Source organism: Parasteatoda tepidariorum, chromosome 4, assembly GCF_982258835.1.
Source record: "Parasteatoda tepidariorum strain Cologne lab strain chromosome 4, Ptep-v5.0, whole genome shotgun sequence".
In the NCBI taxonomy this organism is placed as follows: Eukaryota; Metazoa; Arthropoda; class Arachnida; order Araneae; family Theridiidae; genus Parasteatoda; species Parasteatoda tepidariorum.
The window spans coordinates 69290855-69309734 of NC_141758.1; the positions used below are offsets into that span (position 1 = coordinate 69290855).

At 27.5% G+C, this 18880-nt stretch overlaps 1 protein-coding gene across 2 annotated transcripts in view; it reads left to right on the forward strand.

Moving 5' to 3' along the window:
* Positions 1–18677, forward strand: part of LOC107456907 (kinase suppressor of Ras 2) — a 41851-nt gene extending 23174 nt beyond the window's left edge. For both annotated transcript variants that reach the window (XM_087161319.1, XM_087161320.1), the window contains 8 exons: positions 3041–3126; positions 3207–3294; positions 6514–6602; positions 8815–8911; positions 10205–10338; positions 14928–15065; positions 16023–16152; positions 18338–18677. In XM_087161319.1, the coding sequence (XP_087017445.1) occupies positions 3041–3126; positions 3207–3294; positions 6514–6602; positions 8815–8911; positions 10205–10338; positions 14928–15065; positions 16023–16152; positions 18338–18499 (924 nt within the window). In that variant the 3' untranslated portion in view covers positions 18500–18677. The remainder of the gene's footprint in view (positions 1–3040; positions 3127–3206; positions 3295–6513; positions 6603–8814; positions 8912–10204; positions 10339–14927; positions 15066–16022; positions 16153–18337) is intronic.
* Positions 18678–18880: the final 203 nt, after the last annotated feature.

Below are 18880 nucleotides of genomic sequence, written 5' to 3' on the forward strand. Positions count from 1 at the left end.
TTGTGTTAAAAAACAACGGTAGCGTTTCTAGCTTTCGGTAGCGCTTTTGTGTTCAAAAATGTTCTTACATTAATTTGGATTTAATTTTGATTTCACACAAATTTATTTGTATAAATTTTTTAAACAACTTCGTAACTATAAAAAAGTTTATTTTCTATTATTTTTTTATTGTTTCTCTGTAAATTCCTTTAGTCTTATTTACCCTTTCCTTGCAATTAATTATCATAGGGGTGCATAACCTGCGGCCCGCCTATTACTGAAGTGCGGTCCGCGAGAGCTACTGATCACAATAAAAAATTTTAATCGCACTTTTGAGTCATCGCGTTTTGACACGTTCAATTTTAATAGATTCAATAGTAAACGCGCTTTCTTTAATTCGAATTCATCGTAAATATAAAACACTTATTTCCACTTTGTAACGTGATTTCGAAAATCCTGAATTTTTTATTAATTTCAATAAACACTTTTTGGTGCAATTTATTTGTGACAATTTAATCTTAAATCTAAGTAATTTTTTTCCTTCTTTTTTTTGCTTTTCTTTCTTCTTTTAAGCTATTTTTTTTTCGGTAGTTATTGCTATGCATTCCCACGTACTATAAAAAATTCCTATAATTTCATTACGATATGCGAATTTTAAATCTCACATTCGACAAACTTTATTCTTGCTGAGTTAAGCATAAATTTAAGTAATTATTATTACTTTTCTTTTTTTTGAATTGCCATTCTTTTCCACGTGATTTTGTAACTACGATGTTATTACAACACGCAAAAAGGAATTTTTTTCTTCATTTTTTTTTTTTTAAGAAAAGTTTATTAATAACGTTCATTGAAAAAAATGCTGTGTCATAATAAAAATACCTATAAAAAGAAAAGTTAATGAAAAAGAAAAACAGAAAAAACAAATTGTTCTTGGATCCTAAAACAAACTTTTAACACTGAAAATCAGTTTTCTATATTTCCAGTTATTTATATAACAGTACAGGGAAAGAGTGATAATAAATTAATAGTATGAGACGTTCTGTTAAAATGCTGCGTTATAATAAAAGCAGCAGAAAAAGTCAAGAAAAAAGAACTAAGTCAACAGAAATGCTCTGAAGCAGAATAGAAAAAAGCAAAAATGAAAAAAAAAAAAAATCGTTCTCAATTCTCAGAATTAGAAGTATCGAAAAAATAACGAAATAGATTTGTCTGATTAAAAAAAAAAATTTTTTTTTTTTAAAAAAAAGCAGTAATTCAAAAACTTGTGGTTCAGAATAAAGTAATCTAGTTTTCCAACTTTCTTTTTTCCCTTAGTCTTCTAGAAGATAAATTTGCAAGCCATGTGCAGAAACATGGATTTTAAAATGTTTGAAATTTATGTTAAAACTATTTCTTATAATAAACAATACTATAATATAGTCAAAATACAATTTTATATTTTTTATCATATCTATACAAATTCAAAAGAAGAAAAAAAAAACTCAGAAAAATATATTTTTAAAGAAATATTCTGAGGAATATTTGACTGCTCATTTAACCAACTGAATTTTTGACTAAAGTGCCAAATGCTCATTAAATCCTTAATTTAAATGCAATATGATAGCAACCTGAGAAATTCATAAGTGGTGGAAAACGTGAATTTTTAAACTGCTCACTGTTTGTTGCTTAAGTAATCATTTTCGATAAAAAAAAAAAAAAAAAAAGATAACGTTTACTATATAAAAAAAATCGAAGAATTAATAAAATGAAATAATAAAGTACATTACCAAATAAGTATTGAATTTTATTTTGAACTATAAGTTTTGTTTTTATTTTAGGTTTTTGTTGAAAACTTATAAGTTTTCTTCAATTAAAATATTTAATTTGAATTTATATTACTTAATTCAACACAAATTTTTTTCTTACTTTCATTCTGCGAGCATTGAAGTTTTTTTTTTTATTAGAATTTATCTTTAACATGAATTTTTGTATTGCATGATTTGATAAAAATGGCATTTTTTCTTTTTTTAAAAGTATTAGTTTTTTTTATTTTCAAATGAATTCTAATAATTGAACGACTTTAATTTTCAACAAATATATTATTAGGTTTATTGATAAAAAAAACTAGAACACTAATGTTAAAAGAAATATTACTACATTTGCCATTAACGTGTAAGTTTGATATTATTGCTGCGACTGAATTCAAGTATAAAACTTCCAGTATTTTTTATTTAAAATGACTGGAAGTATGAATTTTATTTTGCAATTTTTTTTGTAAATATTGTTTTTTATGTATATACTTCAGAACTTCGTTTTCAACAGTTAAGCTTAAAAACGCAGTTTATTTTATTTTTTTATAAGGGAGAGCCAGATACATAATAAGTTTATTTTCAAGATTAATATTCATATTTTATCAGAAAATAGTTATTCTAATCATCAACTCGAGAAAGAAAATCATATCTGAAAAATTTCAGTTGTTTCCCCAGGTCTTTCAAAGGTATGTGTAAAATTTTAAATATATTTTTAGTGAACTAAGAAATATTGAGATAAAGGAAAAAAACCTCGTTTGAATTTTTTTTTAAATTTTTCAATTCAAACTGTAGCCTTTTTTCCTTGGAAAATTGTAGTTATACATTTGATAATTATAATTGTGATTAGTGATAAAAGTAAACTTATATACAATTATTCATTTTAACTATGCAAAGAAGGGTAAGATATTTGCCCTTTTTATGAAGTACAATGTCCCTTTTTGAACTTACTGCCCTTTTTTTTAAAAGTATAGTGCCCTTTTCAATTTTTAGCACCCTGCCCTTTTTTTAGTCTAGAATGAACCCTGTTTAAGTTATTCTTATAATATTTATTACTATACCATTTAATTGTTGATTTTTAGTTTTTTTCATTTTGTCCTATTTCTTTTGAATTTTTCTGGTCTCTTGATCGAAAAAAAAAGGTTTCCTTCTGGGCAAAATAACCCAGCTTTAAATAAATATCAACATATCAGATAAGATATTAAAATAATTGAAACTTTTGTCTCTGAGATTTTCATCTATATATTATATTTTATGATTGCTGACATTTTTAGCTTTCTCTGAGAGAATGGGATATACCTTATGATGAACTTGACATCAATGAAGAGGTAGGAACAGGAAGATTTGGTACAGTGTACAGGTAAAAAATTTGATCTGCAGGTTATTTTTTAAACAGCCAGCAATGAAAATTATGTACTGAATGAGCAAATTTCTTTTAAGGGGTAACTGGCATGGTAGTGTGGCAATTAAGATGCTGGACATGGATCATGTTGATGATAAGAGAACTCTTGAAACCTTTAAACAAGAGGTAATTTTCTGTCAATTAACCTTTTCACATGGGCGCAAAAGTAAGAAATCGAGATCCTCTGGTGGGCTCTTTCTGAGACTGGGGGATGAATTCAAGAAAGGGAACCGCTAATCCCTGGAACAAGACAAGTGATGAGTGTTAAACATCCCCGAGAGTTTTATTCTCCCTCTGTTATTCCAAACGCCATTTGCTATCTTTTACACCACCGCAGTTCGGGATAATAGAAATACCACTGGGGGTGGATTCCAGTTTTTTGTTGACAACTAAGAAAGCGCGGGAAAACTTCCTTGGTGGTTTTAAAGGATTCAGGGTAAAAAACTACATTCCGAATGTCACATGTCGACTATTTATAGTGTTTTACAAACATTCAGAGTTAATGCGGTGTGTCACAATTTCCTCATTTTATTGTTTTAAATTCTATAAACAACACATTATCCTAACCATAGTCCCGAAAAACTATTCATTATGCTAGCTATAAAAATATTTTGCACGCACACACACACACATATATGTATATATATATATATATTGTTTAATAAGTTTTTTTTTTGTTCTATCAAATATTTTACATCATATATTTACTTTAAAATTAGTGTAATTGTAGTGTGTCATTGCTTTACATTAATACTTTCAACGTATTATGAAACATTTAAACATTTTACCGTTTAAAATGTAAAAAATATTATTACATATTTGAAGAATAGTTAAAAAAAACTTTGTTCTTTGGAATATTGTTTAAACGGGTAACTCAGTTTTTGAAAATTTCAGTTTGGTATCGCTGGCGTTATTTAAATAAGTTATTAAAGTTATATCTATTTTTTTATAAGCTCTTTGATGCCATATTAAAACGATTGGTTTATTTACATGTTTCCGCAAAAAATAAACAAGCTAATGAGGTGCACAGTGATAATAAACACTCTTCTTGAGTTAAAAAACGTCGGAAATTTCGAGGACCAAAGGGAAAAGCTCGGTCTATATCCATTTTTCACGTAAATAATGGATAGATCTTCCTCTCTTGCATTTTGGGGATTACTATGTTTGAAGTGTGAAATCAGTTCTTCCTGAGAGTTATCATGCAGTGAAATCGGGTCATAATGCGGAAAAAACCCTTTTGTTCGCGAGTGAAATCGATTTTTCTTTGAATCAATTTTTATATGCATGAAGAGTTCTTTTTCGTGGTCTTAATTTATTTAATTATAAATATCTATATTATACATTATAAATATCAATATTTTAATTTATAAATATTTGTAACATTGCTGAAAATTTAATATCTCATCGAAAGATAATAAATCTTAGGAAAGAACATAAATAGTTGTAATGTCATATTTTTGTAGACAGGTCTCTTCAGTCTGAATTATTAGTGAATGGATTTAAGTCATAGCCGATGGAAAAGAAAATATAGGAAATTTAATTTGATATTAACTCTTTGAATGAATTATTTTATTTTCATCTTTTTGATCTATCGACTTATGAAAAAAACCGGTCACTTTAATAACTGATAAATATTTTTCTCTTTATTCAGCAGTCATTTATTTTTTATTGTTATTATTATTATTGATAATAATAATGAAATAAGAAAGCAAGGTAAATGAGGATAATTTTGCCCTAACTCCCGGCTAATTTGAAAGATCCTCTCTTGTTAAGAAAGTAAGATCATTCCGATTGAATATTATGTTATGAAATAAATTCTTCTTATTTTATAAATTTTTAAGGTTTCTTAAAAAATTATGAACTATAATAACTTTGTTAATTATTTAAAATTAAATATACAAAATTTTTTTAATTAATTTTCAAAATAGTATATAATAGTTTATATCATTCCTTTAAAAAATATTTTATGCGTCAACCGAGCTCTAAATTTAAAACACGATTCTTAGCACATTTATCCCTTGAACTCTTAGTTAGAATCTGATATGCGTTCTATATTTCTAACAAAATCTTTCTTCAACTTCCGCCAACTTCGTCTTTTTAAAATAGTTCCAAAAACGCGAAAACTCATAAATATTTCAGTTAATGTGCTTCAGTTGCAAATGATTATCATATAACAATCGGGCTCATTTCTTTTATTTTGCTGCAAATTTCATGAAAAGTAAGCACTTTATCGAAACTGCGTAGCATATATAATTTTTTTCCCTAGCATTTTTACATTTTTTTTTAAAAAAACATAGTCATTCACAATTGACTTCAACTTACTCATGTTATTGTTCAAAAATTTAGCTTCAATCTTATAAAAAGATACCAAACTAAAATATTAAAAGAATTTCTAGAAACTATAACTGAAAGTTAAACTGTGTGTAGAAAGAGGGAAAGAAACATGAAAATTGCCACAAAAGGAAAATGGTTTTCTTAAGAAAGTTAAAAATAGCGTTTATGATTTCAATTTCTTAAACATGGAAAATACATTAGTAATTATAAATTATATATTTATAAATGTGACATTTAAAATATTTATGTATCCAAAAGTATAAATACTCTTACGTAGTATTAAGTATATATATTTTTCTTCGGAAATGCAGATATTTATTTAAAATCATGTAAGAAATTTTTTTTTAAACTGCAGGAATTATAATCAAAATTTTAAAATTCTAATAACTATATTTATAACACGAATTTAAAACAAAACCTAAAAAAAACTATTTATTTGAGTTTATGCAAAATATATTGCTTTGATATTTTATTTCAATTTGATTTAATTTACTTAAAAGAGCGCTTTTCGATTCTGATTATTCCATATTTTTTTTATATACAATTGAAAATATTCGCTAAATTATATTTGTAGTAAAGAAATTAATTTATTCAAAATATAATTCACAACTAGAACGAAAAAATTTGTACAGAAAAATAGCAACAATGAAACTGGCTAAAAAAGACGTAAGAAAACGGCAGACAAACGAAAAAGTGCCCGAACTTGGAATAGATGTTTGAAGGTAGGTGGGAAATGTAAAGAAACTTTTCTCCCCTTAACTTAAAAAGGTGAGACCTCTCGTAGTGACTAAAACAATAAAACAAATCCCACTGTAACTTGATCCTGTCTCTTAACTGAGGAAGAGATTTTTTCCCCTATTCTTACGCTGAAAGTGTCACATGCCCACCACAGGACCCCAAGATCAGATGTGACAACTGCTGTCACAGCCCCCCGGAAAAGGTTAAGCATGTAAATCATCTAGAATAAATTTTTCTCTTGTATGCCTCATTTTATGTATACTTATTTAATAGGTTGCTACATTTCGAAAAACACGGCATGAAAATTTAGTGCTTTTTATGGGTGCCTGTATGAAACCTCCTAAATTAGCAATTGTCACAAGGTTAGTATACTCTTTTTCTTATTATGTGGTTGCCAACTCTGTTGGATTATCTAGTAAACTACTCGAATTTCTTCCAGTCTAGACCAGAAAATAACTAATAAGAAACCAGTCTCTTTTTTTTTTCAGCATTCAAGTCAGTATGTTTAACTAAAATTTGTAACAGATTTATACTATTTTTATTGTTGAATTAACTTTTCATAGCTGTAAATTATTTTTTAAAGGATTTTTTTTTAAAAATATAATTTAGGTCAAGCACAATAAAAAAAAAAAAAATCTCACTATTAAATGAAAAAGACCTATCTGTAATTGTCACATACTCATTTGGTGTAAAGAAAAAGTGGCTAAAAGTTATTAGAGTCTACTGGCTACTAACTGAAATTTCTATTTTCAGGTCTCTCCTAGTCGATTGCTTCTATGAAAAATTCTTTTAGTTTTTCTATATTTTGTTGTATTTTTAACTCAGTTTATTGCTTGCTTAAATATTTATTAATGCTAAACAATGATATAAGCCTCATTTATAATAATCATAATTTTTATTAATAAATTTTTTTTTAATATTTTAAAATTTTATTTTATTGAAAGTCACTATTTATATATATTTGCTAAAAATTATGTTATAGCTATCTAAAATTAATTAAATATATATTGCTGTTCAAAATTAATTCAAAAATACACTAAAAAAATTTTTGTAAAGTCAAATGGAAATGGAAAATATTTCTGTCAATTAATATTTATTTTATTGATGTCATGTATGATAACTTTCTTTTATATTTACAAAATTTTATATACCTCAATAATACTTGTTAAAATTCCAGAAATTTTTTGCTTTAGTTTGATCTTTAAAGATCAAGTTCATATGACTTTTCATTTTGTTGAGAAATTTTCAAATTCTTCTGAATAAACAAATTTTGCTTATTGCATCTCAACTGTAATTAATTATCTCTAGTCAAGCTAAGTCATCTTTTTTTGGGCCAAAAAGTGAAGGATTATCTGTTGCTCTTCATAAACATTTTAATTATTACTATTTTTAGTAAAATAGTTAGGATACAAGTGATTTCTAGACAGTATTTTTAAAAATGTTATGGTTTTCTGGTGTTATCACAATTAAATATTTATTTACTTAAGATTGTTGGCTGATAATCATTCATTTTTAAAAGAATTTATTTATCTCTAACCAAGTCAAGTCATATTTTTTGGTCAAAAATAACTAACATAAAATTATTATTATTATTTTATATCTTTAATTTATTAAAGTAAAGCTTCTGTCTCTTTAAACCGTAAGTCTAACCTTTACAAAGATGTGTTTACCAGGTAGGTGATCATTTTAGCTCCTCACAGAAGTAAGCTAAGATATTTTTCTCCTCCACTTGCTCAGAGTCGACTCTTTCTCTTTGTAAAAAATTTAGTAAACCTTTTCGGGTAGTCAGAGGAATTTCAATTTACCTGACAACTAGTATTTATAACAAAACAAAATATTTGCAAAATATAGCTTAAAGTATGCAAGATTAAATATCTAGTTGAATTATAGTAATATTTAATTATATAAAATATTGAAGAAAAAAACTGCTTGGTTAAAACCAGCTAACTTTGCCTATGTACGAAATTTAAATCTGTTCATTCAAATGGTATGCTCTCCAGAGGGTCTTGTCTGCAAAGTTATTTTATAATATGTACCTGCATTATAAAAAGTAAATTTGCTGATTGATTAATGATCTTTCCATCCTATGCAAATGTATTGCTTACTTCTCAATTTATAATTAAATTGGTGAAATTCGTTTGTACCACTATTTTAATTTCAGATATGGTTTTAAAAGATTGAGAATTATAATGTTGTTTTTTAAATTTCAGGAAATATATTTCAAAAGATTTTAATTTTTTTAAATTATGGTATTCCTTAAAATGTCATTTGGGGAAATAAAAGCATTTCCTGCTCAACTCCACCTTGAGTAAAATTCAGTCTTGACTTATTGGGGAAAGCCACATGTCATTTTTCTTTCATTCTTCTCTTCTTTTTTTTTTTTTTTTTTTTTTATTTGTCTTTTCTACTTAGTTTTAGTTTTTAAATATATTTCTGTTATATATCTTAAAGCATCAGCTGGAATCTAAATTACTATGAGCGTATCAAGTATTGTAAAAAAAATTGTGGCCTAATGTTATTTTTAACAAAATTTTCTAATAATAACCTGAAAATAAAATGTGCTTTTTATTGCAGTTTATGTAAGGGTATGACTCTGTATACTCATATTCACCTTCGAAAAGATAAATTCAACTTAAATCGAACAATCACAATAGCTCAACAAATATCTCAAGTAAGTAATGCATATTTTTGTTTACTTATAAAAGTTTTGTTAATAAAGTGTACAGAAAAGTCATATTTTTATAATAATTAAATTATTAAAACTTAGCACTTGAAAAGTTATTCTTAAATAAATAAAAAAATAATCCATTTGTTTTTAAATCTTTTTATTAAAAAAAAAAGTGTTTAAAATTCTTATTGTTATATTATATTATTCTTATTATTTTCAGTATGAAATCTTGCAGAGTAAAGTTAATTATATTAAATTAACAACTTATAAACTAATTATTACCATACAGTGTTTTCATCTTAGAAAAAAAATGGGTGAGAATTTCTCACCCTTTCTCAAAAACAGGGTGAGATTTCAAAAAGTTAAGTGAGATTTCTAAAAACTAAAAAATTATTTCTTTAATTATAATAAATTTTTAACGTCTTCTATTTTTTAAGGCATTGAATATTTTTGGTGCATCATCATAGAAGATTTTGCCTTTACAAGGTATTTGTCCATCTTACATAAGTGCATAAAAAATTTGAACGTCTTACATGAAGAAACCTTACCTACGGTGAACACGTGATTGTAGAGAAATGTGCTCTGAAAGGGGTTCCGTGGTTGTGTTCTGTTGTTCGAAAAGGTTCTAAACAACACTGGTAAATAGGGAAGCTAGATAATGGGGCAGATGATGAAAATAATGAAAGATCTAGGAAGAAAAGTGAAACGGATTTTTTTCTAAATGGCGTAATTCGAAGCTTTTTCCAAAATGCAAGAAATTCGCGAATTTTGAAATCGATTTATAGAGTGCGCGAATTTCTCGCGGTAATCATTTTTTAATGCGAGAAAAGAAAAAAATATGCGAGATTCTCGCGTTCTCGCGCTGTAGTGAAAACACTGCCATATCACTTTTAGTTATTTCTATTTAGGAACTCACTGATTTTTTCAAGTGGCCCTTTCCTCATATTTCAATGTTTTCCCTAAGTTTCTAAAAAGTACATAAATTCTCTTCTCCACATTTTTCTCCTATTAAAGCAGAATTTCTAAAAAAATATAATTTTATTGAAAAAAGGTTGCATTCTGAACATAATTTAAGTTTTTTATATACGTTTTACTACTACTTAATATTTAAATTTATTTTAATAACATCCATATTTATTACTTAGAAATTTTTTTTTAAAAATTCATCTTTTTGTAACACTAAAATCAATTAAGTTTTATTTTAAAATGTAAGCAGCATATAATATTACATTTTTGTTATATCTTTAAGTAACTTAAAAAATATAATTTTCTAAAATAATAATGTATTTTTTACAGGGTATGGGTTACCTTCATGCCAGGGACATCATTCATAAAGATCTGAAAACAAAAAATATTTTTTATGAAAATGGAAAAGTTGTTATAACAGATTTTGGTTTGTTTTCTGTTACCAAATTGTGTCATGGAAACAGGTAAAAAAATATTTATTGCAGTTTTTTTTTAAACTATTTTTTCTTGTTTTTAAGAGGAAAAATGGCATATGTTTGCATTATTCTGAAAAGGCAAGGTCCAAATGAAGAAAGAGTACGCTTAGTGTTATATGTGAATAAAACTAAATGACATCAACACGTGAATAACACCCAAGGATGAAAGACTTCCACACAAAAAAGCGGGGGAAAATTTAATTTTTGGGGAGCCCAATAATAGAAACCCAAGCCGCCCAAATAATAGTCTGACTTTGAACGAACTTTTTTCTCCTGCTATAGCCTCCTGAGGAAATGATCTTCAGTATTTAAAACCCAATATCGCGATTCGTATTCAAGCGTATTTAAAACCCAATATCGCGATTCGTATTCATGCATTTTTAAAATTCAATATTGCGATACATTATCATGCGGTTGTAATATCATGCATCGATTTTCTTATTTATGGGTGATTCTTTTTAAACATGACAATTCAGACCAAAAAATTTCTTCAAATTTAAAGTCTTCAAAGTAATCTAAAAAGAATTTTTTATACTTCTTTAGTTACACTTATTAATATCTTACAGACAGCAGTGTAGTTTATTGACATTTGCTCGAGAAAAAAAAATAAAATAGAAATTCACCAAATCTTGAATGCCAGGAAAATGGCATATTAGCTTAGAAGTTTTAAAAACAGTCATTTTAAGTTAATAGTAAGTAACTCAACTTAAGCCTTTATGTTAGATGGACCATAAATTGCTTAAATTAATTCTTGTTCACTGTAGAAAGAAACAAAAAAAAATTTGTTGCTGATATGTACAGAACAAAATTGTGTATAACAATCAATCATTAAATAAATGAATAACTTTGATTAGATCCAAGCATATTACAATCATACATAAACTTGGTATTAGGTTAATATTTGCTTTCCCTCCATACAGTGTTAGCAGTTAAAAAAAAAATTTCTGTTGACACTTCAATGTCCTGGCATTCATAAGCCAGGATATTACAAATTCACCATTTTATAGCATATAACTTTACTTTAATTTTATATTTTGGCCTAAGACGTTTAGATTCTGCAGAAAACAACAGGATTTCTTAAAATAACTCAGATAAATCTGTAGTTTATGTTATTAATGATTTCAAGAAGCCAGGAAAATGACAACACAAGAACCTACTCAACTTGAAAACATTTTTGAAATAGATTTTGAACCAGAAAATTGGTTTTTTATTCATGCAACAAGACATGTTCATATAGGAGGGTATCTAATCAATCTATTAACATAAGATATTGATTGCTAGCTCTACTTATTTTGGTTATAAACCACTAAATAAAAGTAGCCAGGAAAATGACAGATTTTCTTGGGGCAAACAAATTATTAACGGATAAAATTATCTTAAGCAAAGTTTTTGTAAATAATACCCTCTGCGCATATTCTAGAAATACTCACACCGGTTGAGATAAAAAAAAATTAGATATTGAAAAATTTATGGGAAATTTTGAAGCTAGTTATTATTGGAAACATTGTTTGGGACCTGCCAAGAGACAATTTGATATTCAATTAAATTTTTTAAGTATACAAAACAGCCAATGCTAGTGCTAAGTCATTTTGAAATGCTAGCAGCAATGCTATTTATTAATCTTTTGAAGAAAAAAAGTTTTTTTAGTATTATAGTATTAGATCTTGGAGCAAGGGACAGTGAATTGTCATATTTCGTGAGAATCACCCATATACACGGTTTAAAAACTACTCATTGCTATTCAAATTCACATGTTCTAAAAATTATGCACCGTGACTCTTATTTACGCGATTTAAAAATTCAATATCGCATTTAGTATTTTCGTGTTTTTGAAATCCAATATCGTGATTCATGTTCACCCGATTTAAAAATCTAATATCGCGATTCATGTTCACGCGATTTTAAAATAAAGTATCGCTATTCATATTCACACGATTTTAAAATAAAATATCGCACTTCGTGTTCTTGCAGTTTTAAAATAAAATACCGCAATCCATATTCGCGCGATTTTAAAATCCAATATCTCTATTCATGTTCACACGATTTTAAAATAAAATTTTAATTAACGCGATTTGTGTTCGCCCGGTTTTAAAATACAATATCGTGATTCATATGTATGCTATTTTAAAATACAATATCGCAATTCGTGTTCATTCGATTTTAAAATAAAATACCGCAATTCATATTCACATGATTTTAAAATACAATGTCGCTATTTGTGTTCGCCCGGTTTTAAAATACAATATCGTGATTCATATGTATGCTATTTTAAAATACAATATCGCAATTCGTGTTCATTCGATTTTAAAATAAAATACCGCAATTCATATTCACATGATTTTAAAATACAATGTCGCTATTTGTGTTCTTGTGATTTTAAAATAAAGTATCGCAATCCATATTTACACGATTTTAAAATCCCATATCGCGGTTCCTGAAAGAAGTAAGTTTTTTCTTGAATTAGTTACTATAAAGATGTGATATACTTCATTCGTAAGTAATTTAATTAAAACTGTTAACTCAAAATAATTATGTTAGATTTGAAATGTTTACCGTTTATAAATATATGGATATTTTGATTTTTTATGTTTTTGAGTCATAATTACCTTTGATTGGCTTATCAAGCTTTGTGTTCCTATTTTTGTTTTTTAACAAGTTAGCACTTATGAGTAAGATGAATGTATTTTAACAATGGTAGTCAATTTGAAAGGCAAACACAAAGTGCATTCAATCGATGCGACTGAAAAAATAAATTCAAGTTTGATTGGTTAATTGAAACAGTAAACGTGACTAAAACTGTTAGTAACAATCTATCAGAAGATATTAATGTTAAAGTTGGCAACTGTTTTAGTTTAAAATTATTGACTGGTAATTAATTTAAAATAATAAGGCCCCGAATTCCTGCAATTGCTTTATTTTTTTAATATAGTAAAGGTCAAAATTTTATAATTATATTTAAGAAAATTCTAAATTTAACTGTCTAAATGCTTCTGCCACTTCAAATATTAAATGAAAATCTCTTGGCATAGTCAAAAGTTGCTCTCATCGATATCACAGTATTATGTTGAACACTCCCCCCCCCCCTCATCATCGTGACTGAGTTGTAAAAGTTCAGCTTTTTTTTATTTTGGACACTTTCATGCCTGATAACATCTCATTTTCATTACTTGTGCTTTATTCCATACCTGCCAACTTTTAATCCGTTCCATTATGATATTTCCCAGTGGTAGTAATATAGAATTAAAATTTCAATTGTAAGCAAACAATGCCTTATATTTTAAAAGGCTTTAGCTGACAACCATGATAGTAACACATATTAAGGTATATGCTTAATTTTTTTAAGAATAGTGGTGATCAAAATCATTTTTAAAATAAGTTTATAAAAGAAAAAAATAGTGTATATTTACTACCACTTTAAATATAAAAATAAAATTTTACGCCAAATGCGTAAAAGTTGGCAGGTATGTTATTCATACTGTTTTAATTTCACTTAATCTAGGTATTTCTGAGCTTCAATGGAAAATTTTGCAACAAAATTTGTAGGAATGACTTAAATTTCTTGTATTGATTGAATTCTTGTTGATTTTAAACTTTAAAAAAATAAATCATCTTTTTATTTTAAAAAATTCAGCATAATAAAGTATTACAAGTCATGTTCTGACATGTTATATGGATGAAAATTGGTCTATTAAATCTTCTGTATGCAGTTGATCCTTTATCCATCGTTCCCACACCTTCCGATTGTATTGTTTTCCTGTATCATCTATTGTATCTTTCTGCATATATCATCTTCTAGTATATATCGTCTTTTTTATGGCCCCGTTACAAATGCTAGTCTTATAACATTAATCGAACCTATTTAGATTGTTTTTAGAGCTTGAAAATTCCCACGTCTATCATTCAGAAATTCTGCTGGCATTTAAAAATTATCAAAATTTTTTCATTTTAAGAAGGAAAACAGTGATTCCTGTTGTTAATGAAGAAAATAAACATATTTGTTACAGTTGTAAAAATGTTGAAACTTGTAGTGTCGTCGATTCGAGAAATGGTTGCAAAATCTCAAGATGCGCAAAGTGATTTCAATAAAAAAAAAAGTCAAAACGGAATTACAACCACTGCCAAACTTTTCTGCAGAAACAATGAGCAACATTCTGTATTCATGTGAGTGTGGGTATTACAGATTTCAAAATTTTAATTTTTGTGCTGAGAAGAACAGATTGTATAAAAATCAAAATATTTTAAATAAATAAACGTGTTCATACTTTTGAATGGTAAGCATTTTTGCATAATGGGCATAATTTTTTTTTTATACTTATAGTTAATTTTTATGTCCATTACTTATCCCATATCCATTTTTGTTAATACGCATTCATCCTTTTCCCATATCTAGCATTCGCAATGAATGTTCCGATGGGAAACGATTGATCAAGGTTCTACTGTATTATAATTTCTATCACGTGACTGTCATAAGCTACTTTAATAGCGTAAATAGAGTTTAAAGTTTAAGTGAAAGTGATCATGCTGTTGCATTTGCATATTAAATGTAATCCTCTAAAAATTAAATATTTTTATTCCAGAAAAGGAGAATGGTTAACGATACCTAAAGGATGGTTATGTTACTTAGCTCCTGAAATTGTTCGTAGTTTAAGGGCTGGAAGCCAACAAGATAGTGACAATTTGCCTTTTTCTAGAGCCTCAGATATATTTGCCTTTGGGTAATTCAATTTATTGTAATCTTTTCTATTCCTATGCCTATTTATTTAAGTGAAGTAATTTTGCAAAAGCAAGGGAAATTAATTTGTCAGCTACTTGTATTCTTAAAACATTATATATTATTATTGAAAGTAATAGTCCTAATATTGGCAATTTTAAACACAACTCATTTATATTCATAATCTCATTATTTTTATTTTTTATATCTTGTACACATAATCAATTAAATGTGATCTGAGTTCTTATTTAGGAGAAATTTGGATCCTTTCACGAATTATTTTATCCTAAATGCGAATTATACACAAATTATTTTACTATAAAAATGGACTTTTCAATAATTATTTTGCATTAAAAAGGTTATGTTATATTTTATTAATTTTCTCTTCGAAAGTAGGCCCTTCACATAACTCATTCTTAGAAAAATGCAGTCTATCCTCTTATTACATTATAATTTTAAAACTACAACTCCTTGATAGTTTTTGCGTTTCTTTACAACAATATTGTCTTATTTCTTGCATGCGCAAAAGCAGAACCGTCGCATAAAAAACCAGTTCTCGACAACTTTTTTATTCTGAAAATTATGGGTAGATTTTTCTTTCTTTTTAAAAAAAAAAACAGCCTGTTTACTGGTTTTTGTTATTTTTTACAAAAACAAATTTGTTACTTACATATACACACTAAAATGGAAAAGTTTAATACATTTCTTGAGTTGTATATGACCAAGAAAAAGAAAAGGACTTGATATTACCCAAAAATTACTGCATCTTTTAAATTCCACCTTTGAATGATGTATTATTTAGAATTATTAATAAGGTATTTATAAATATTTTAAAATGGATGCATCAGTTATCTTATATCTTACACAAAAATGCTTAATTGCTTTATTAAGTTACTGTAATAACTTTATATAATGCCTGATTTTACTCAACCACAATTAACTCTTGTCTCATTTTATTTAGTACTGTATGGTATGAACTTCTTTGTGGAGAATGGCCTTTTCATGGTCAGCCCCCAGAAGCTATTATTTGGCAAGTTGGAAAAGGAATGAAACAAACCTTAGCAAATATTCAAGCATCTCGGGATGTCAAAGTATGTATATCTAAAAAATTTTAATTTAAATATTCCGTTGTCTTTTTCACCAGATCATGCCAGGGCCATCCTAATGAGTTTTTTCAATCAGTCTGTCTGATAATTGTTTTTTTCTCGCAATAAGTAGGGTTAACACCAGTATGGTGACAGTTGTCACCAAATGTTCTACAATTGGGTACTTTCACTTCAACAAGAAGATAATAGATACCCACACTTATGACCCATGACACAAATATGACTAAGCAAAATGGTGTGTTAAATTTGAGCTAGATTCCGCCGCATAGGTTGTATTGTTAATTAATGTAAAGTTAGTTAAATAAAGCACCCTATCACACATTTTAACTTGATTCATTCAGTGTTTTCATTACAGAAAAAAAAATTAGAGAGAATTTCTCACCCTTTCTCAAAAACAGGGTGAGATCTCAAAAAGTTAAGTGAGATTTCTAAAAATTAAAAAAACGCGAATAGACTTGGAAAAAAAAATATTTCTTTAATTATAAGACATTTTTAACATCTTCTAATTTTTAAAGCATTGAATATTTTTGCTGCATCATCATATCGAAAACGTTCTATATCTACTTTTTCATCAGCTTTTCTCATTAGGTTGCTCAAATGTTTAGCAGTCATTTGTATACGATATTTTGTCTTAATTCGGTTTTGAGTGCTAAATGACCTTGCAACAGATGCTGAACAATTCGGAATCACTTAGTAAATTTGTAGCATTGAAAAAAATTTAAACGTGTTACATAAAGAAGTCTTACCTTCCGAGAACACGTGGTTGCGGAAAAATGTGTTCTGAAAGGTGTTCCGTCATTCTGCGGTGTTCTGTCCATTCTGAAAGGTGTTCCGTCATTGTGTTCTGCTGTTCGACCGGTTCTGAACAATACTGGTAAATGGGGAAGCTAGATAACAGGGATCCATGTTGAAAATAATGAAAGATCAAGGAAGAAAAGTGAAACGAATTTTATTCAAAATGGCAGAAGATGAATTTTTTTCCAAACTTCGCTCATTTTGAAATTGATTAATAGAGTGCACGATCTTCTCACGTTAGTACTTTTTTAATGCGTGAAAAAGAAAAAAATATAAGTGAGATTCTCGCGCTGTAGTAAAAACACTGATTCATTAGTTGTTTGTGTATTTTATTGTAGCTGTTATATATTTTTGTTTTGAGTTTCTGGCAACTTCATTGCATAATTTGTTTATGTTCTACATGACTTTGTGTCTGTCTTTATGTTTCAAGTAAGAAATATTTAGTGAAGGAATCTAAAATATGTCACTTAAGGGAATTGATACTTGGTGGGCTTGGCTTACTCGAAATGGAATAAAAAGAACAGTTGGTAACATAAACAACTGCCACGTTTTAACAATCACTCAGGATTGAGATGACCACAATGCGCCACTTTCAGGTGTTCCATTTTAGCTGAAATCATGTGCATTTCTCTGTTTTTCCTCATTTATTTATTTGGTCTCAACATTGAATCTATTTAATAGAATCGAATATTTTACCTTTTTTTCTCTTAATTTTGATATATACTAATTTTTAATCATTTTGGTGTAATGAACCTAATTAGTTTTACGACTTTATAGATAGCAATATATAATTCTTGATGTGTACCATAACATGAATTATGTAATTGTGAAGTTAAATATTGTCTACCATATTAAGTTTTTGCACCACTAAATGAATACCTGAGTGGTCTTATTGGACCACTAAATTTTCATTGCTGGCGAGAACCCTACCAATTAATCACTTTCAATATTTTTAAGTCTTTCTCAAAGTCATCAAGCCATTTTAGTGGAGGTCTTACCCGTTTCCTATTACCACCTTGCTTATTGGAGGTTATTATCTAATTAGGTTATTATTAATTCTTGTTATTATCTACATATGTAACTATAATTTTTCATATTTTCAAAAACCCTACCAACATATTTTTATGTTCTTATTTATGCATCTACTGTCTAATGTTGGACACAAATGTAAAGAACTGCTATTCTAGAAATTCCAAAAAAAAAAAAACAAAAAAAAACTCTTGAACTTTATTTTTAGAGACTGGCTGTTATCCCTTTTTTTTTTTAACTATATACTTTTCTACAATTATTAATCAAGTTTCATGTTCAGTTATAAATAATACATTTTATTTTTATAGCAACTCCTAATAATCGATGTTTTATTATAATTACTTAGGATATTTTAATGACATGCTGGGCTTACAAAGATACAGAACGTCCTGAGTTTAGCAAAGTCCTTTTGATGCTTTCTCGCCTTCCAATGCTTCCCAAGAAGCGTTTGGCACGGAGCCCATCATATCCCATTCACTTGTCCCGGTCCGCCGAATCAGTTTTCTAAATAAAAAAAAAGAAGAGAAACCTATATTGCTTCAATGTAGAAAATGTTATTAATTATCGATTCTCTGGTATATAATGATATGCTTAGTGCATACTGTATATATTAAACTGTGAATGAGACTTGCGTGTGCACATTGTATTCTTACAATGTTATTGTTCATGGACAATTGCCTCATTTATTATTCATTCTTCTGTGAAGATATTTCCTATAAATAAGAAGATTAAGAAGAAAAAAAAAAAAAAAATTTTTTTTGAATGTGTACATTCCTTCTGGAAAATGCTCAGTAAGGTAATTTTTATCCTGGTTAAATAGGTCCAGATTTGCTCATGCTTTCAGAAAATGTTTGCCCTTTCTATATTTATTTACACCTTATGTAAAAAA